The sequence below is a fragment of the Centropristis striata genome, chromosome 7 (genome assembly GCF_030273125.1).
Source record: "Centropristis striata isolate RG_2023a ecotype Rhode Island chromosome 7, C.striata_1.0, whole genome shotgun sequence".
In the NCBI taxonomy this organism is placed as follows: domain Eukaryota; kingdom Metazoa; phylum Chordata; class Actinopteri; order Perciformes; family Serranidae; genus Centropristis; species Centropristis striata.
Genome location: NC_081523.1, coordinates 35,220,269 through 35,241,636, shown reverse-complemented (window position 1 = coordinate 35,241,636; position 21,368 = coordinate 35,220,269). Strand labels below are relative to the sequence as shown.

Genomic DNA, 21,368 nt, shown 5'->3' with positions numbered 1-21,368 from the left:
CATCTTCAGCACTATGGTGCACCGCTGCTGAATGAATGTAGGGGAAACACTGCATACTGGGGTCTTCCTGTCAGGTAATCTGTGATCCAGGAGATAAAGGAAAGACCAGTCATTAACAGCTAGCAGCTAGCTGCTGCATCTCCGCTAATACTCCGATCTTCAACTCAGGAATATTACCTGCCACTTTACTCCAAACTGCCTCCCTGAAATTAAATCCCTCAGACTCCTGCGTCATCCTCGATACGTGCACAGAGCAGCCCGACTCAACTTTGTTTACTCCAACCACGCCATGCCCACAATACTGTCTGACCGGTGCTCCGCCGCACAGCTACCACGTCATCACAACAAATCACACGTGCACTTGCAACCTTTTTTTTTTTTCTCCTCCGTGCACTTGCAACCTAAGAGCGCTCCTCTGCTGTCTTTGATACCACTGTTCACTCAACAATAAAGCACTGCTCATCCTGGATTTTATATTGTTTTGATATATTTTTTAAAGTTTATATTTTGAGAAATAATTATGTTGAATTGAGAAAAATTAGTTTTTATTATTAAACAAATTAACATTTATTACCACATAAACAAACGCAAAAGACTGAAAATTGGTACCGCTGAGTACCGATACCGATTCCCAGGTACCGGGTATCGGTACCATATTGGTTCAAATGTGAAAGGTACCCATCCCTATTTCTTGTTCTTGTACCCAGAGATGGTGTTGATTCCTCTCCACATTTCACGGATGTTGCTGTTCTGTAGATTTCTCTCCAATTTCTTCTTGTATTCCACCTTTCCTATCTTTAGTCTCTTCTTCAACTTATATTGTACTTGTTTGAGCCGTACTTTGTCACCATCTCTAAAAGCTGCCTTCTTCTCATTGAGGGTTGCCTTTACAACACTAGTAACCCAAGGTATTTTATTGTGCAAACAGCGTACAGTCCTAGTGGGTATGACTGTGTCTCTACAGAAGTTGATGTAATCAGTAAAGCAGTCAACCTGTCTGTCAATGTCCATACTGTTCTCCTGTTTCCAGCAACACATTCCAGTCTGTACATTCAAAGCAGTCCTTTAGAGCTTCAGTAGCCTCTGGTGTCCATTTCCTGACTGTGAGTTTAGTTGTAGGCTGCCTCCACACACAGGGATTGTAACAAGTCTCCAGAATAACTAAGTTGTGATCTGATCGCCCAATTGGGGGCAAGGCAGTAGCTCTATAAGCTTGTTTGACATTAGCATACAGCAGATCAAGGGTTTTATTTTCTCTGGTGGGAAAATTAACAAACTGTGTAAATCCTGTCAGGTGGGTGGAGAGGCAAACATGATTGAAGTCTCCCCATATTATCAAGAATGCTTTTGGGTGTTTAGTCTGTATCCTAGCAACAAGGTCATGTAGAACTTCACATGGAACTTCAGCTTTTTTCTTGCCTTTTTTCTTGCCAGTAGCTTTAGCATCTTTGTCTGATCTTATGACAGTGAAGCCAAGTAGATCCACATTGGAGTCTGAGATGTTTTGATTCAACCATGCTTCAGTAAAACACAAGAGACTACACTCACGGTGTACTTTCTGAGTCTTCACCAATATCTCCAGTTCATCAGTCTTGTTGGGCAGAGAGTTGACATTCCCCATGATGACTGAGGGCAGAAAAGTCTTATATCTCCATTTCCGAGCCTTAACTTTTGCACCAGCACAACAACCACGACAACACCTCTTCAACTCAACTGGAATAGGGTGATGGTGTCCTCCAGACTTGCTCCATTTCAATGAGAAAAGCTCCTCTCTTGAATAAACTCTTCTCTCCACAGAAGTATCCATCAAAAATATTATAAAAATACATAAAGACTTAGCAAATTTGTGCAAAATCATAGAGCTACCAAACTTTGCTGCTCCTCCATGAAGTGCATTCCAGAAAAAGAGGAAAAAAAAGTCAGTTCAAGAAAAGCAGAATACGGGCATCAATCCCGCTACCTCTGACATGCTAAGCCGGCATCTTGAATGAGCAGACCAAGAAAAAAATCATGCAGAGTTAGGAGAAGTCTGTATATTGTTTCCTGCAGTAACAGTAGAAATCCTCCTGCAGCTGCTGTCAGCTGATCACATAGAGCTGTGTCACATGTGGTGGTCTAAGTGTCTGCAGCTGTTAACAGGCTAAAAGAGACAGAGCAGCTTAATAATAGAGGTGGGGGGGAAAATCGATACAGCATAGTATCGCGATATTTTGCGTGGCATATGAAACTAGAAGATGCAACGAATCTATAGGCACCACGTAAGGAAATTGTGTCGAAAAGTTGTTGAAATAATGCTGCAAAGTTAAGCTTTTTTTATGTTCCATGGTGATTTTCAAAGTGCTCATGTGACCTCTGACATCATGCTATCTCAATGAAAATAGGCTCTCTAGGTTTGAGATCAGTTCAGTTCAGTTTGACTGAATACCTTGTTGGTCAGTCTGTGGGTTTGATTCTCATTGTGGACAAATAAACGGACTGAAGTAAGATGAATACACTGTAAATTTTCTCTGATTGGACGAAACAATTCTTGATTAAATTTAATTTTGTGTACACAAAATGCAGTTAAAGAGTTAAATCATGGTCTCTGAAGATTCCCACCTCTACTTATTAATAACTCTAGGATGACTGCAGCTTCTCCAACATGTGTTTAGTGCTTTGAGGTGCCTTGGAGTAACTAGAACTGGCTGGTTGAGGGTCAGAGAGGAAACTAAAGAGTCTGTGGAGAATGCGGGCATCGATCCCGCTACCTCTCGCATGCTAAGCGAGCGCTCTACCATTTGAGCTAATTCCCCTGAATTCCAAAGGAGCAGACCAAGAAAAAAAAATCCTCCAGAGGTGGAAGAAGCCTGAAGACACTACCCACTTTTCTGCAGCTGCTCACAGTGTCAGCCTCCCTGGTGGTCTAGTGGTTAGGATTCGGCGCTCTCACCGCCGCGGCCCGGGTTCGATTCCCGGTCAGGGAACATCTTTTACTAGACTTCAAGAAAGTTTCAACTTGTGCACCAGCTCTGAACCTGTTTTCCTTTCCACAGAGAGCCTCGTCATCACGTCACTGTTAACGTCTCCACCTCTCAGCCAGTATCATAACAGCAGACTACATGTCTCTACAACACATCTGCTGCTCATCTTCAGCACTATGGTGCACCGCTGCTGAATGAATGTAGGGGAAACACTGCATACTGTGGTCTTCCTGTCAGGTAATCTGTGATCCAGGAGATGAAGGAAAGATCCACTCCCATCTCTGTCAGCTTGTTTTTGAGTATGTTGGGTTGGATGGTGTTGAATGCGCTTGAAAAATCAAAGAACATGATTCTCACATAAGCACCAGTTTCCTCCAGATGAGCAAGGGCACGGTGAAGCATGTAGAGGACAGCATCGTTCACTCCCATGTGTTGTTTGTATGCAAACTGCAGGGGGTCGAGTTTGTCTTTGACTTCAGATCTGTGTAGGCGTAGAATCAGCCGCTCCAAGGTCTTCATGATGTGAGAAGTGAGGGCTACTGGTCTGTAGTCATTAAGTTCAGCTGGGCATTTTAATTTTGGTAACGGCACAACACAGGAAATTTTCCACAAACATCTACATTGCTTCAACGTTTCTCAGTTTCAGTAAGAAAGTTTCTCCCTAAAACTGGACTGACTGGATTCTTCATGTTCACTGAAATATAAGCCCCTTTCACAGTGCGTTCTAGCAAATGTCCCGCTATATTACCGGAAAGCTCTGTGCCAGCTTTTCACCTTAGGGCTTTCATAGTGATCCCGCCAAGGCAAAGTGATATTCTGTCCTTTCATAGTGCAGTCTGGCGTCGGGAGCAAGGTGGAGGAGACGATAGTGACATACAGTTAGGCCTGTAGCCATAACTTACATAACATACATTTTTTAGGACGATTTATTTTCCCAGAAACTATCCTGATAAACGATAGTATCGTTGAGTAAACCTTTTTCCACAGCAATGAATTCTTAAATCTCAAGAATATTAAACATTGGAATTGAAATAAAATAGACTTTCAGGAGAAATTGCACCGAGATAAATATTATATTATCATTTATTATAAATGATATAAAAACAGCCCTCCCTGAGGTTTTTTCTCTTTCTTTTCCCCTGTTAAAAGGATTTTTGAGGAGTTTTAAACTGTTAAAGGGTTTTTTTTAGGAGTTTTTCCCTGTTGAAAGATTTTTTGGACAAGTTTTTTTTCATGTCAAAAGGGTTTTTTGAGCAGTTTATCTCCTCTGTCATTTGTGATTTTGGGCTATAAAAATAAAATTGACTTGACTTGTTTCAGAGATATTTTTGGCAAATATTGCTGCCTGTCAAACATTTGCAGTATTACTAAAAAGCACAAAAAGTCTGCGTTATAATGCGTCCACTATAAGAGGAGGCGTGGCTCCTTTAAGAGGCAGGACAGTCAGTGCTGCGCAGTAGCACAGTGCTAACAGTTAGCTCTGTAGCAGTACAGTGTGTGTGTGTGCTGCAGCAGCAGGTACACAGTTAGCGACTCCGGTTTGTTTACAAGAAGTAGCGCTGTGGACAGTTAGCGACGGCAGTTGTTTTGCAGCTGCAGTGGGAGGTGTGTGTTAAATATCACTCCTTGCCGGGTTGTCCCGTTCAAATTGGTCCCGCTTCCAACAGTCCCACCGATGTCGCTCCTCTGTTGGAGCGTTCACAGTGGAGGCAAGACACTTTACAGAGTCGTAAATGTCCCGCCCTGAGAGGCACTATGAAAGGAGCTGAAGTGTAATAACTAAATGTGTGTGTGTGTTACCTGTCTGTGTGTTTTAGTTTCCTCCGGCTCTCCATGTTCTGCTGCTGCCTGCTGCTCAGCCTCAGCTACACACACACAATAAAAAAACAGAATATTGATAAGAGTCTACTGCACATGAAACTGTAGCCTTTTATACACTCAGTGCAAACCAGCAAAACCAGCACAGTGGTCATTTCTATTTTCATAAAAATCAATGCCTTTGTCATTATCACGCTGGCCCAAGAGCAAACACACACTGGAGATAAAGTAAGGTCTCAATACTGGCCTTTATTTTTGGTCACAGGTAAAATGATGCAGATCTGGTCTCATAATAACATCATGCTGGCAGGAAGTCAGTTAGAGTGAGCCAGGAACACTATAAAAGTTGACATTTTATTGGTCTTGGGCTGAGCCTGCCCCCGTACAGAAAATGGACGGATCGAGACGATTCTTTTGGCCAGTTACTAATAACAACAGCTGTTCACCATGTTTGTTCTACACAATGTGTGAGAGTGTGTGTGTTGTCCTCATATTCGTGTAGCTAAGAGTTACCACGTCTAAACACGACAGCTGAAAACCCAAACTGTGCCCTCCAGGATCTAAGAGAAAAATATTACAAAATCACCAGCAAGGTGGAAAGTCACATTTACTCTACATAGCATTATAATTATCCAAATATAACAATCTACACAGCATTAAAATTATCCAAATATATCAATGCCCAGTGCCCATGTTGTTGAGACAGTACTGTGCCGATCTGGTGTTAAGGTGAGCTGCAGTTAGGCAGCAGAGAGACTACAGATGCTACTGTAAATACATCTGAACCATTTCAAAGAGAGAATCATGTAAGAAAGCTTCAAACTACAGGCTTCACTTCAGCACGGCTTGATCCACAGTTCATCACTCTCTTTTTTCCTTCTGACATGTTTACAAGACATTTCCTTATCAATCCACAACATTTCTTCGACAGAAAGGCTCTCAATGGAACTGAAACGCTTTCCCTGCAGCTCCCAGTTTTCACACATCGTTCCAGACACAAACCTGCTGCTGTTGTTTTCTCTCAGCTGCTGGAGGAAGAAGAGTCTGTGGCTAATTCACACTTTCCGATGTTTTCACGGTAATTTCGAATAAGACTGCCGCCACCAGTGTAGGTATAATTGATTTATACATATTTAACAATCTACCTGTGAAATTTAATTTATGTACGTGGAGATTTACATGTGTTATTACAATATGAAAGTAACTGATGAGAGAAAGCATTAAGAACGCTCAGGCGATTATCTTAAAAGTACATCTGTATTTTTACTGTACTGTATTTTATTGTAAAGGACAGAAGTACCGTCCGGGTATGTTGATAACGATGGTTGATAACGGTGTTATTTATTTGGCTTACCCAGAAACATCCAATTTACCCCAAAAAACTCAGCAGCCCCCATTGTTTTTTTGTTTTTTTTGCAGGAGATCCAAGTGTGGGATATAGTTTGCGCACGGCTTATTCACCAGCGTTAGCGTCCCTTCGCCGACTCTGGTAAACCCGAGGCTAACGCACACAGTTAAAACAATATATGGTTCAAAAGATAAGAAGCTAGACTTTAGTTTAACAACATATAATCAATTGGAACCATAACACGATCATTTATATTAGTAGTTAACGTTAAATTTTGATAGAATCTTAGCCTAATTGTGACACAGTGAGGCTACTTTTTAATGGCCTTGTTTTTGGCTAATTTCATTGACTACCTTTTAAAACCCTAATCAACCCTGACACAGGAATAACAATAAGATTTACTCACCAGAAAGTTCAATGTTAGGTTCAATCTCTTAGCTGGTGAAAAAACACGACTCACAAAACCCAGATATCCATCCATTTTTGCAGAGCGGGGTGACAAATAGGCAATAATTTAACAAATAGTTTCTGTCAATTGTTTAATTACGACCGCTAATTCTCTATGCTACTAGCTAACAGAAGCTAACAGGAGCTAACTTGCGTCCACGTGGAGTTAGCACATAAACAGCATAAAGCAGCTAAATCCTCTCTGTCCTCGGCAAACCGGGAATATATCAACAAAAACGAATATCCTCGCCAAAAAGGTAAAAATATATGAAGTTCTCCGGCAAAATCCACAGCACGATGCTGAGGATAACCCGTGACGGTCCGTCTCCTATCTGAGGTCAGCTCCTGATCACGGAGCGGAGCTGGAACCTGATTGGCTGGTTCCGTTTATCACGCGTGTGTCAGGTGGACAGCTAAAGGGCTGTGTCACTCTAATGTCACCTGGACTAATATGCAATCATAATAATAATGCAAACACTGGAAAATAACTATATTCATAAATAACAACGTAAATAAACAACCTTCAAAATTAAAGATTTAAGTCTATTTATTAATTATGACGGAGTACTAGGGCCACATTTAGAAAAATATATATTTATTATGAGATTAAAGTCCTAATTATTGACTTAATTACAAGAATAATGTTGTATCTAAAGTCATATATATTTAATTAATTAATTAGGAGAATAAAGTGGTAAATATTGAATGAATTAGGAGACTAAAGTGGTAAATATGTAATAAATTAGAGGAGGAGAGTTGTTAAATGAGGCCGTGGAGCATTTGGTAGAAATGTACTTTAAGATGTTTTACAAACGATACTAAAAATACTAAATCTTTGAAAATAATATGCAAGAAATTGCATCTTTTCTGCAGAAGGAACCAGACGGACGTGGAGAAAATCGCTGCTTTTGTGGAATGTGAAATGGCTAATAAACGTTTAACGTGTAGCCTACAGCTTTACATTAACCTGCTAACTGTTGCACTCTCACCTTTTTGTCGTTTTTTAAGTATTTACGACTTTATTCTCGTAATTGATAAAATATTTACGACTTTATTGTGGTAATAAATTCAATATTTACAACTTTAATCTCATAATTAATTCAATATTTTCTACTTTATTCTCGTAATTAAAATGTTCTTTTCCTAAATGTGGCCCTAATACTCCATCGTAATTAATTCACAGTGCACCTTTTAATTTTTCAAGAGGAATATGAATCTGACATTAATAAACTACTGTTAACCCTTTGTTTCTCTCATGTTTAAGACCTAGTTACCCAGGTAACAGAAGGCTGGAGGCTCCTGAACAGGTTAGACTCGGAAGATGAACAGCTGAAAGCTCGCCTGTAAGCCCACCTCACTTGAAATTACAGGTGCATCTCAATAAATTAAAATATGATAGAAAGGTTTATTTATGTCAGTAATTCAATTCAAAAAGGTGAAATAACCATAGACTCATTACACACAGAATGAAACATTTCATGTCTTAACCTATTTAATTTCTTCTAATTATAATGATTATGGCTTACATTTATGAAGACCTAAAATTCACAAAAGACCAATTTTAAAAAGCATGTTTATATGGAAATGTTGGCCTCTAAAAAGTATGTCCATCTATATGACTCAATACTTGGTTGGGGATATTTGACTTGAACGACTAGAAATGGACTTTTACATCATATTCTAATGTATTCAGATGATCCTATAACTAAAGTTAAAAACAACTTCTAAAAGAAAAGAAAAATTGCTGAAGCTGGTCAGAGTTGAAGGCAAATAAGATTGTTATTGTTGACAGAATAAAAACCTGAGTCAAATTCTCTGGAGATGACTCATTTCTTAGTGCCACACATCAGTTTATATACTGTCAGTACATTATAACATCATTACTCTATATTATAAATCACAATTCCTCCTCCCATTTCCAGTAAAAAGCCTTCTTGGATTTCTAAAATGAGCTTTTTCTGCCTGGATACTGGAGTTCTGACCGGCCAAGCTTTAGCTTCTACCAACAGCAGAGACGTGTGTGTGTGTGTGTGTGTGTGGTCGAGCCAAGCTGACTGTCACACAGACTACAAGTGATTTATAACATACAACGAACTCCATAAAAGCGTTTTAAAACGTAAAAGAAACAAAACAGGATAAGTTGCTAATCCTTTGAAAGTGTGGAAAGACAAAATATTACAGAGGGTTTACACAGACAGCTGGAGGAGAGGACGAGTATCTCTGACAGGGGAATTAACTCAAACGGGCTGGAGGGACTGCACCTCAGTATTGATCATAATTGGTTTTAAAATACTATTGTTGGTCTACAACTAGACTTCACGACCTGAAACCTGTCTGTGTGTATCAGGGACATGTAGAGTGAACCTGGAGATCTCTGTAACTGTACATTTCTTGACATATTGTAATAAAATTATGTTAAACTGAGAACTTGAACGTCTCCTGCTCATCATTCCCCATCAAACGATCTGCGCAGAGAAATAGGTGAGGATTTTGGTGTTGGAGTCAGATAATTCAATTTTCAAGGTTTCATCGAGCTATTTTTCTAACATTGACAAAAAAAAAAAATTTAAATGACAAAAGGAGACATAACATGACAAAAGAAGACGTTGAGCTGCATGTTGCTGTTTCACGTCTCCACATGTGAAACTGTGTCAGTTGTATCGAGAGCGTTTCTGTGGGAGAAACGTTGTGAACTAATACAGTAATATCTTGTAAACATGTCAGTAGGAAAAAATATAATTGCTATTTTTTCCCACTGATATTGCGATATGGACAATATTGGAGGGAATTTTCATATTTTGAAAGTAAAGCTCATTTATTTTTGTTGGCTGGGGCAACAACACTTTTGTTATCAGCTCTATGGTTTACATAGACGGTTGGAGGAGAGGACCAGACTCTCTGTTCAGGGGAATTAGCTCAAATGGTGTGACACCCACATTCTCCACAGACTCTTCTTCTCTTCAGAGAGAGAGAGAAAACAGACAGCAGCAGACCGCTCTGTGTTCAGGTTATTCTGGTGTCTCACGGTTTGTCTTCCCCATTAAACATTGTAATCTACAGTTCAGACGTTTTGTGTGTTCCAGAGCATTATACGCTAAAACCACCAGACAGAGACGGAGTAAATCTTTCTGTCCTTACCTTCATGTTGCTCTGTCCTGCAGTCTACCTGCAGCAGGTGTGATGTCTCTAGGTGAGCGTGGACGTCTGAACGCTCCGCGGGCTGCAGGGAGGAGCAGGAGGAGGTGGAGGAGGAGTTAGGGAGGGCAGAGGTGATGGTGTTCCTGACGTGTCGAGCCTTGCCGATGTACGGACTCTCAGCCATCGAGTCCACAGCTTCCACCTCCTGAAGACAAATCAAACTCAAACCGGTCAGTAGGGACATCAGCTGCAGTGTTGGCTGATGGAGACTCTGACATCACAGTACGTCCACTAAAAGTGCTTTTTTTCCCATCATTTTTTTTTTTATTAATTACGAGATTAAAGTCGTAAATATTTAATTAATTAATTACGTAAAGTCGAAAATACTGTTTCAAGAATTTCAAGAATAATGTTGAAAATATTGAATTAATTACAAGACTAAAGTCGAAAAATATTGAATTAATTAGGAATAAAGTCGAAAATACTGAATTGATAACGAAAATAAAGTCAGAAATATTGAATTAATTACGAGAATAAAGTCGTAAATATTGAATTAATTACGGGAAAAAAGTCGAAAATACTGAATTAATTATGAGAATAAAGACAAAAAATAATTAATTACAAGAATAAAGTAAAAAAATACTGAATATATTACGAGAATAAAGTTGAAAATACTGAATTAATTACGAGTTGAACCGGTTTTGTTTAACCAGAAACAGCAGCTATGTCGAGCTCGCCAAATACACAAGACTGTATTGAAAGAAACTGTAATTTTACCTGGTTATGAAACACACTTTATCCAAAGAAACAAAAACTGACAGAGTTCATCTTTCTACTTTCAACTCTGGTGTGGTCAAAATAAAGTTATATGTGTAAATATTGCGTCTCTACTAATGTTTTCCTCCTTGCTGCCTCTCGCTCTTCTCCTGATGTTTCCACATTTAATGAAGTGATTTAAGGGTTAATCTCAACCAAACATGAGTTGGTGAATGTTGGAACAGTTTTGTTTGGTTTCTGTCTGCTCTGAATGAAGTGTGTTGTGATAAGTTAAGCTTCCACTTAAACAAAACAGATTTCACTCTTAAACAAAAGGGTTTGTCTTTGTAGGATCCTTATTTTATGATAAGGTGTGATTGGTCAATCTGTGTTAGAGGGGCGGGACTTAGCAAAGGGTCAATCCAAAATTTCATGTTAATGATCATTAATAAAGAACATGAAATACACTGTTCTCTGACTGTTTCACCCAGACACCAATATCTGTGTATGTGTGTATGTGTGTGTGTGAGTCAGTGTGTTTGCATGTTTGTGTGTGTGTGTGTGTGTGTGTGTGTGTGTGTGTGTGTGTGTGCACGCGTGTGCGTGTCTATGTTTGCGTGTGAGTGTGTGTGTGTGTGAGTGTGCGTGTCTATGTTTGCGTGTGTGTGTGAGTGTGTGTGTGACCTGCAGGCTGTAGGGCAGTGGGCTGAGTTTGGCGTCTATCTTGTAGAAGGCGAGCTCTTGTTCCAGCTCGTACAGTCGGTGAAACGATCGGGTCAACTCCGCCGTCGTCTTCTCCAGCTGAACACACACGGACACATACACACAAGAGACTTTCACTGTGAAAGGACAGAAGCTACCGAAGGTCTGTTTTAACAGTGCAAACATTTCAAAATAAAACACAGCAAACGCGAGACACTGACATATCAGACAAAATACAAGTCTGTAGGTTTATATTCAATACATGAGAACTGAGAACACACAGTAGGTCAACACACACACACACACACACACACACACACTGCTGTCAGTGTTAGGCTACCTGGGGTCACTCAGCAGGAGTCTGGGGGTCTGAGGGATGATGGGAGACTGAGTGTTACAGACAGCGGAGTTACAGACAGGTGTACAGAGTGACAGAGAGAAGAACAAGAAGGCATCATACATGTGCCAGCCAAACCTCTTCAATCTGTGTATGAATAACTCAACTTCACACAGACTTCAGATTACTGACAGACACTAAAGTCCGTCCTGCTGCCTCTGATCTCTGTCCTTCATCAAGTCAAGTCAATATTATTTCTAGAGCGTATTTACAGACGGATGTGCCGCACCAAAGTGCTTCACATAAAAGTTCATAAAGTGCAATAAAATACAGGATTGACCAAGGTAAAAGAAACAAAAACATCTAAAAGACATTGTCTGCAAGAATTAAAATAAAGCAAAAATAAGAAAAGAAGAGATAATTTAAAGGAAACTGGGGGATTACAGGGAAACACTATTCCCTAGCACTTGCAAGAGGAAGACATTAATGGAAGGCAAGAGAAAAGAGGTGGGTCTTCAAATGAGACTTAAAAACATTCACGGACTGCACTGCATTGATATGGAGGGGAGTCTGGGGGCGGCTTGTTTTTAACCTGGACCTGGGCTCCTCCAACAGCAGTTGGTCAGCTGACTGTAGAGCTCTGGAGGGGGTGTGGTGGTGCAGCAGATCAGACAGGTATGTAGGGGCCAGACCGTGGAGGGATTACAAACAGTCAGCAGAAGTTTGTAGTTGATGCGCTGATGGACGGGGAGCCAGTGGAGCAATGCGAGGACCGGGTGATGTGATCAAGCTTTTTAGTGCAGGTGAGGATTTGGGAGGCTGAGTTCTGGACCAACTGCGAGACCAATTACGAGAATAAAGTTGAAAATATTCAATTAATTACGAGATTAAAGTAAAAAATATTGAATTCATTATGAGAATAGAGTCGAAAATATTTAATTAATTATGAGAATAAAGTCGAAAATACTGAATTAATTACGAGAATAAAGTTGAAAATATTGAATTAATTACGAGAATAAAGTTGAAAATATTCAATTAATTACAAGATTAAAGTCGAAAATACTGAATTAATTACGAGAATAAAGTTGAAAATATTGAATTAATTATGAGAATAAAGTTGAAAATACTGAATTAATTACGAGAATAAAGTTGAAAATATTGAATTAATTATGAGAATAAAATTGAAAATATTCAATTAATTACGAGATTAAAGTAAAAAATATTGAATTCATTATGAGAATAGAGTTGAAAATATTCAATTAATTACGAGATTAGAGTAAAAAATATTGAATTCATTATGAGAATAGAGTTGAAAATATTTAATTAATTATGAGAATAAAGTCGAAAATACTGAATTAATTACGAGAATAAAGTTGAAAATATTGAATTAATTATGAGAATAAAGTTGAAAATATTCAATTAATTACGAGATTAAAGTCGAAAATACTGAATTAATTACGAGAATAAAGTTGAAAATTGAATAATTTACGAGTTGTTAAAGAATAAATCAGCAGCTATGTCGAGCTCGCCAGACAGGTATGTGGGTGCCAGAACAAGGAGGGATTATAATCAATAAGCAGAAGCGATGCGAGGACCTGGGTGATGTAGTAGTGTTTTTTAGTGCAGGTGGCGAAGCTGCGATTGGTCAATGCCGGAGAAGAGAGCATTACAGTAGCATGAATAGCTCTCTCCAGGTCACTCCGAGGCAGGTTGGCTTTGGTCTTAGTGTTCTCAAGTGGAAAAAGCTTCTTCTCAATACTGCACTAACCTGCTGCTAGAACCTGAAGGCACTGTCAAAAAACACGCCAAGATTTCTGAGAGAAGGCCGGATGTTGGAGGCAAGAGGGCCTGCATCGGTGGAGAAGGTCAAAAATAATGATCTTCGTCTTGCTCCCATTAAGGTTGAGGAAGTTTGCACCCATCCAGGACCTGATGTCAGACAGGCAGTCTAACAGCCTTAGGGGGAGATACTGCTGGACGTCGTCGGCAGACCAGTGGAAGAAGATGTTGTGTTTTTTCCTCCTAGGGGTTAAATTTGTACCAGGAAGAGGATGGGACCTAATGTATAGCCTTGAGGGACCCCATAGATGAGGGGGGCAACAGAGGAGAAGGAATCCCCATGTCTCCATCTGGAGTTAGTGGAGCCCTCTAGCCTCTAGACACACCAGGACTTTCACAAGGAGACGGGAAAAAAACTGATTTAAAATGACTAAAAATTATGTACAAGACCAACAAAAGATAACTTAAAAATGACACAAATGACCCAAAAAGGTGTTAACTGTTCCCCATTAGAGCAGTGTTGGTGTCCATGTTTTACCAAAGTGCAGCATGTGATTCAAACATCTCTTAACTTCCTGCATCACGTTTTTACTGAACTATGTCACTTTCAGTAGTCACGTCGTCCTCTTACCTACTTCACTTCCAGCATTTACATCATTTATTTTCTCTTTAAACTGTCTTTTAGAGCCGAACCAGGAGCTGTTTGGCCCTGACCTTAGAGAAATGCTGACCGAGCAAAAATTCAACCAAACCAAAGGTTTTTGTTCCAGCAGTAAACCTTATCATGTCCTGAGACTCTCATAGGAGTCTATGGGAGCTGTGGTAGAGACAGTCATAGGAGTCTATGGGAGCTGTGGTAGAGACTCTCATAGGAGTCGATGGAAGCTGTGGTAGAGACTTTCATAGGAGTCTATGGGAGCTGTGGTAGAGACTCTCATAGGAGTCTATGGGCGCTGTGGTAGAGACTCTCATAGGAGTCTATGGGAGCTGTGGTAGAGACTCTCATAGGAGTCTATGGGAGCTGTGGTAGAGACTCTCATAGGAGTCTATGGGCGCTGTGGTAGAGACTCTCATAGGAGTCTATGGGAGTTGTGGTAGAGACTCTCATAGGAGTCTATGCTGTGCTAGAGACTCTCATAGGAGTCTATGGGAGCTGTGGTAGAGACACTTAAAGGAGTCTATGGGAGCTGTGGTAGAGACACTCATGGGAGTCTATAGGAGCTGTGGTAAAGACTCTCGTAGGACAGAATAACACGTTTTACTGCAGGACTGTGAGAGACTATCAGGTTTTAGAGTCATCAGTCACTGTGATGAATGTCAGCTCCTGATTGGCCGAACAGAGTTTGTGTTTGTACCTTCAGCAGAGAGGAAACAACTGAAGGAGGAGAAGAAGAAAACAGGAGCAGCTGCAGGACACAACAGAGAAAAAGAAGAAGAGACACACAGGAGGACTTCAGAGGTCAAATGTCAGTCGCTCACACTGAGTAGTTAAATGTGTGTGTGTGTGTGAGTCTGTGTGTGTGTGTGTGTGTGTGTGTGTGTGTGTGTGTGTGTGTGTGTGTGGCCTACCAGCTGGCTCTTGGTGTGCAGCTCTTGCTCCAGCAGTGTGTGTGTGTGTCTCTGTTTGTGTGTGTGAGCAGTCAGCTGTCTGTTTGTCTCCTCCTGCTGGTGGAGGCGTGTTTCTGCGTCTAGCTGCTCCTGCCGCAGCCTGCTGAGCTCTGATTGGCTGCTGTCCAGGTCCCGCTGCAGGCGCTGCAGCTCCTCTGATAGCAGAAACAGACATTAGTGTCTCAGCGTGACTCAGATATGTAAAGCAAGGTATAAAGTGACGTACCGGCGTTGAAGCGCTGGTGGGCATCGCCTCGCTCCTCCTCTGTGATTGGCCGGTCGTCCAGCCTGTCCAGAGTCCTGACGTGGTACAGCAAGAAGAGGCGGGAGTGAGGCAGCGAGGAGGCGGGGTTTCCTGACACAGACAGCTCTGATAGGCTGCTCAGAGAGCGCAGTCTGGACAACTCATACAGCTGAGAAGATACAGAGACACTGTAAAGACACGTTTACACAGACCAGAGAGGAGAGGACAGGAGAGGCCAGAAACATAACAATTCTCCAACATGTACAATATGTGGAGAAAGCTGTTTATGATCATTTTGTGTTTGTTTGTTTTGTCATTTTGTGTCTTTTTTGTCATTTTACATCTTTTTGTGTTTTTTTTGTCATTTTGTGTCTATTTTGTCATTGTATCAACATTCAGGACAGTTTTTTTTGTTTTAAATAACTTATAGCTCTGAGGGTTATCTTACATTCGTACACACACACACACACAGTGTACTCACAGAGGTGATGAGGTTGTGCTGCAGGTGCAGTGTATGCAGTGAGTGCAGCTTCTTGGCGAGCCACACGGGGACGTGGTCGATCTTGTTGTGGGACAAGTTCAGATGCTGCAGCCTGGACATGAGCTCCAGTCCCTCAATCCTCCTACGCACACACAACAAAAAACATAAATAGAAAAATTGACAATAAACCTGTGAAAAATATTAGAAAAAGGGGTAGTAGGTCCAGTATGTCAATTTTTAACCTATTCATCAGCTAGAAACTATAAAAACAGAAAGTCTGAATTTCAGATTTCTGACATCCCTGAATGATTCATGTGTTAACAACGCTTCAGTCAGGAAAAATAACCAAATCAAGCTTAAAACAGTGTGTTGGAGCTATTTAGTTCTTGTTAGTATTTAGTTGTCTGTTTAGTTTATTATTAACAATGAGTATTGTTTAATTATTCTAGACGTTTGTTTATTTTGATAATATTTTGTTTTGCTAGTTAATTGTTTAGTTTAATCATCATTATTGTTTAGCATATTTAGTTTACATATTTTTTGCGTTTTATGGAATTTGGGTTGGCACCGTGGGCACCTGAGTTATATAGGTAGGTGGGTAGGCAGAGGGCCGTCATGCACCTGGGTGGGCCTATGGTTTTTTACCAGCGCGAAGATAGGTAGCAGGAGCCATGTTTCTTTGTTCTTTTGTTTGCTTGCTCGCAATGGACAAAATAAACCTTTGGATCTATCAATCATGCATGGACATCACCTCTTTGCCTGTGTACACCACACGCTCATGGTGCATCAATGGCATTTTGATTAAGTTTGTTTTAAGTTTAATTTTGTTATTTTTTCGGACAAAATTGCCACTACACAGTGATATTTCATCAAAATGTGTCCAAAAAACCCAGATGATGTAAAACATGAAATAGTGTGTGTGTGTGTGTGTGTGTGTGTGTGTCTCACTGGATGTTGTTGTGAGCCAGCTGTAGCTCTCTCAGCTGTGTAAGAGCGTTCAGTCTCTCCATCCTCTGGATCAGGTTGTTGTTCAGGTTTAAAACCTGCAGACGATGACAGCCCTGCAGGTTCTCTATAAACTGAGATACACGCGCAAACACACACACACACACATACACACACACACACACGCACACACACACACACACACACACACACACACACACACACACACACACACACACACACACACACACACACGCACACAGACACACAGATTAAACCAGTGTATTATATCTACAGGAGTTGTCAGAGCAGTGACTGTGTGTGTAGCAGACCTTGATGTGTGTGTCTCCAGCTGAGGACAGGTTCAGGGAGCGGATCAGAGCCGGAGACTGAACACCAGCCAGCCTCAGCAGCAGCTCCTCCGTCATGTACCGAATAGCTGAGAGCAGCAAACATCACACATTAATAACTACTTTATCTATACCTGTACAAACAGCCTTTACACAATAGAACCAACTAGAACATTTTCAAACAATTAATACTAGTAATGTTATGATACTATATTATATACAATACGATAGGATGTTCCTCCCCAAGTGCAACACAAACAGAGTGAGAAACTCCTTTGTCCCCTGTGCCATTAAACTGTATAACACCAGACTTGGAGGCAGGCAGCGGCAGAGGAGGACAGAGGTCGGGGAGGAGCACCAGGCCTGACCCACTACACAACACCAACCACAACATGGCCGCTGTGTACACTTGCACTAATTAAGTACTGTTGTTATAGTTATAGTATATATTTCCTTGTATTTACAATATAATTTATAATATCTCCTTGTTTTTATATCTTATATTATATTTTTATTGTGTCTTGAAATCTCTTATCTTATCTCTTATCTTGAACTTATCTCTATCTTTTTTGCTAAACTTTCTCCGTAGAGAAAAGTAATAGCAGACAGATCCCGATCAAACCACACGTTTTGATATATAATTTGTAGCGGGACAAAATTGCGTCTGGAAGAGGAAGACGAAAAAATCCACAGTATAACAATGGTGCTCGGTGCGATTGCCCCCTGGCCCTAATTAAACCAGAAACATTATAATTAGTATAAATCTGAGGTATATCGGTCAGCATAGTGAGTGTTTGTGTCTGACTGTTGCTGCTGATACAGAAACATTGGCAAGCTGCTTAAATAAAAAAAAACAGAATGCATCAAATTCAGAGTTTATATTGACAAAAAACACTTATTATATGAAATATATATGTATATTTCCTCTTTGTACAGTTTTCAGTTGAATATATGAGAGAAAAGGAGGAACAGAGGATCACATTCTGTTTTATTTCTGTTCTCCTCCTCTACCTCCTCTGCTCTCCTGAGACTCTGCACCTCCTCCTGCACCTCCTTCTGCCTCCCTCTGCTCCTCCATCTGTAGACCGCACTGAGGACACACAGAAGGGACACAAGTTAGTAAATGCATAGAGTAATATTAAAGTGTGTGGTATGATGTATATAAATGAAACAAAGAGAAGTAAACAGGGTGAGTAATCGAGTCCTGCACTGTCTGTGAGAACACATCACGCTATTATCCGTTATTGTAATTTATAAATAACTGTTATTGTACTGTACTGTCAATTAATATTTAAAAAAAAAAAAAAACTTCATGGAAAATCATAGAGATTTAACCTTAAAGCATCTTCCTCCATTTCCACAAATATGTGGCAGAGTGCTGATGCCAAAGCCACATCCTTGTCGTGAACTGGTTTGGAAATTGCAGCGCTGAATTTAAGCAGGACGTCCAATTACGCAACAACGTACACCTGCACACGCCTGCTAGCCCGTACCAATCACATTGCAGTAAAACAAATCAAATAAATCAAATGATACACGTTTTAGTTGGTCTCTCAAATGGCACCGAGTTGGTCTTGTTGGTCAGACAGCTCCTGACGTAGCGGTTCACGGTTCAGGACCAGCAGAGAATTGGTGCCGCTGTGGAACCAGTTTTCCTGGCCGGGAGCCTGCTCTTTGGGTTCACAACTAGACAAACTGCCGGTGGAAAAACCCTAAGAGCGTTTACACAGACAGCAGGAGGAGTGGACCAGCCTCTGTTTGCAGTGGACTTAGCTCAAATGGTAGAGCGCTAGCTTAGCATTGTGAGAGGTAGAGGGATCGATGTCCGCATTTTCCACAGACTTCCAGCAGCTGAGAGGAAAATAACAGCTGGAAGTTTGTTTCTGGAACGACGTATGAAAACTGAGAGCTGCAGGTCGCTGTTTCATGTCTCCACATGTGAAAGTGTTTCTGTGGGAGAAACGATTTGGATGTGGACTGATAAAGAAATATCTTGTAAGAAAAGAATATATTTTGTAAAAAGTCAGTAGGAAAAAATATAATTGTGATTATTTTCATTGAAATTGCAATAAGGAGGACATTTTCAAATTTTGATTAAAAAAAAAGCCAATTTATTTTTTTGCGAAGATCAATTTGTCTGCAGAAAGAACATCACTTTTTTTATCACCTCTATGACCTTTAACAAATACTGAGATTGAGATGATTCCTGTGATGTTGCAGCACGCCGTATCGTGATTTGAGTGGGACAAAGTGATGCGATGTTCTGAAGGCAGAACGACTGTTATTGTTACTGTGTGTGATCCAGATGTTTCAGACCCAGTGTTAGTTCAGGGAGTTCACTCTGCTGTTGTTGAAGCTCTTTCACAATCAAAATCAGTCCGACGAGGATGGGATTCGAACCCACGCGTGCAGAGCACAATGGATTAGCAGTCCATCGCCTTAACCACTCGGCCACCTCGTCTGCTGCAAGAAATATCGTGTGATCCACCATCCTCAACAGGACTGGGTATAATCACAAACATATGCAAACCTTTTTATTTTTTTTATTTTATTTTTTTTATAACTTTAACCATCAGGGCCAGTTCAAATATTGTGCACACTTGTACTGCTTAGCGCATAAAACGCACTCTTTAAAAGAAAGCTATAAAAAAATGATTCATTGTGATATTTGTTAGAAATATTCTGTTATTCTGTCTCTGTGTATGGGGGTCATCTGTGTGACGAAGGTCACTATCAAATGCATGTGTAATTCGTAAACAAGGCAGGAGGTCGTGTTGAATGTTTTGGTAACAGGTCAGGACACAGATATGGTGTCCTGGTGTTAGAAAAATAGCTTGAGGAAACCTTGAACATTGAATAATCTGACTCCAACACCAAAAATCCTCACCTATTTTCTCTGCGCAGTCATTGATGGGGAATGATGAGCAGGAGACGTCCAAGTTCTCAGTTTAACAAAAGTTTATTACAATACGTCAAAAAATGTGCAATATTACAGAGATCTCCGGGTCCAAAACTCATGTCCCTGATACACACAGACGGGTTTCAGTTTGTGAAGTCTGAACCCCGTCTCTCTCCCTTCGAACCCATTAAATACTAACAATTGTTTACTAAACATGCTGGTGGATTTCTTCCAGGAAGTTCTGCCTTCTTGATCCGTTGATTCATCAGTTTTAATCAATACAGGGGAACATCATGTCACCGGGCCACAATCTTCTGATGGCCGGCACATCAAGTCCTGACCTGGCCTCTTCTCCAGAACATTCAACAAAACCTCCTGCCTTGTTATGTCTTACAGATATAATTTGGAGCCAAAGGATTTTTCGATGTTCTACATTTACAAGTCTATAAAATATGAAACATAAAATATATTCTTTGTGATTATAGAATCTTAATCAGTTTAAGCAAATGAAATATATGTAATAAAAGTAATCACAGTTTCTAAACCAACATTAACACACAAACATAATCATTGTATCAAAATCATATTGCCTGATTAATATATAAATGCATAGAGAGAGGGCACATACACACGTACGCATGCATTTGATAGTGACCTTTGATAGTGACCTGCGTCATGCACAGAGACAGACACAGGGACAGGCAACAGGGAGTCACACAACAGAGAAGCAGAAATCAGGCAATCAAATCATTTAACAAAATAGAGAATAATCAATTTATTCTAACACTGGGCAGAGGAGATAACGGTCTTCTCTGCTTGGTGACATGACGTGTCCCTATATTGATTAAACTGTCGAATCAACAGTTCGAGAGGGACGGGCACCTTCTGGAGAGATCTCCCCACATATTAGTAAAACATTGTTAGGCTATAAAACTGCGTTTCAGGGACAGAAAGGGGTCCAACCTCCATGAACTGACCAGCCTATGTGATGTCAGGGACGTGTAGATTGAACCCAGAGACTCTGTAACTGCACATTTCTTGACGTATTGTAATAAAATGTAAAAACGAAGAACTTGCATGTCTCCTGCTCATCATTCCCCATCAAACGATCTGCGCAGAGAATTGGTAAGAGGATTTACTGTTGGAGTCAGATAATTTAATTTTAAAGGTTTCCTCAATGCATTTCTGTAACATATTCTACTTTCATCATCCACCTACATCTGATCTAAATATTGATATCAAACATTTTTAACCCTTTAAATGCCAGGTTGTTTTCCTAATGCCATCATGTTTTTTGATTTAAACCCCCCCCCAGAAAATATGATTATTTTCAATATACTTCATGCAAAGTACAACATTTTGTGTTGAATTATTACAGCATGGAACATGTCTATTACTAAAAGCAAGCTATAGAAAATATTATAGATTGATAGTATTTCTAACTTTTTTTAAGGCTTAATTTTTAAATACACAATTTTTAAAAAATGAAATATTATTTTCATTCTGATTGGCTGTTGATTTGTCCCGAGACAGCACATAGTCACACAAGGTCATAA

General features: G+C 40.2%; 1 protein-coding gene and 3 non-coding genes across 4 annotated transcripts in view; 1 reads left to right on the top strand and 3 right to left on the bottom strand.

Annotated features, from left to right (window-relative positions):
* cntrl (centriolin) overlaps positions 1-17,947 on the bottom strand; it is a 42,631-nt gene extending 24,684 nt beyond the window's left edge. Inside the window, exons 1-9 of the mRNA XM_059338051.1 lie at positions 17,925-17,947; positions 16,896-17,002; positions 16,567-16,697; positions 15,619-15,760; positions 15,120-15,306; positions 14,855-15,048; positions 11,152-11,268; positions 9,712-9,916; positions 4,761-4,825 (exon numbers count right to left, since the gene is read on the bottom strand). Coding sequence (XP_059194034.1) covers positions 4,761-4,825; positions 9,712-9,916; positions 11,152-11,268; positions 14,855-15,048; positions 15,120-15,306; positions 15,619-15,760; positions 16,567-16,697; positions 16,896-16,991 — 1,137 coding nt within the window. The 5' untranslated portion in view covers positions 16,992-17,002; positions 17,925-17,947. The remainder of the gene's footprint in view (positions 1-4,760; positions 4,826-9,711; positions 9,917-11,151; positions 11,269-14,854; positions 15,049-15,119; positions 15,307-15,618; positions 15,761-16,566; positions 16,698-16,895; positions 17,003-17,924) is intronic.
* On the bottom strand, positions 2,720-2,792 carry trnaa-agc (transfer RNA alanine (anticodon AGC)). Its single transcript has one exon. It is a non-coding gene; the product is annotated as a tRNA-Ala (tRNA).
* On the top strand, positions 2,892-2,963 carry trnae-cuc (transfer RNA glutamic acid (anticodon CUC)). The gene has a single exon. It is a non-coding gene; the product is annotated as a tRNA-Glu (tRNA).
* Positions 17,948-19,292: 1,345 nt separating the features above from the next.
* trnas-gcu (transfer RNA serine (anticodon GCU)) lies at positions 19,293-19,374 on the bottom strand. Its single transcript has one exon. It is a non-coding gene; the product is annotated as a tRNA-Ser (tRNA).
* Between the last annotated feature and the right edge of the window lie 1,994 nt (positions 19,375-21,368).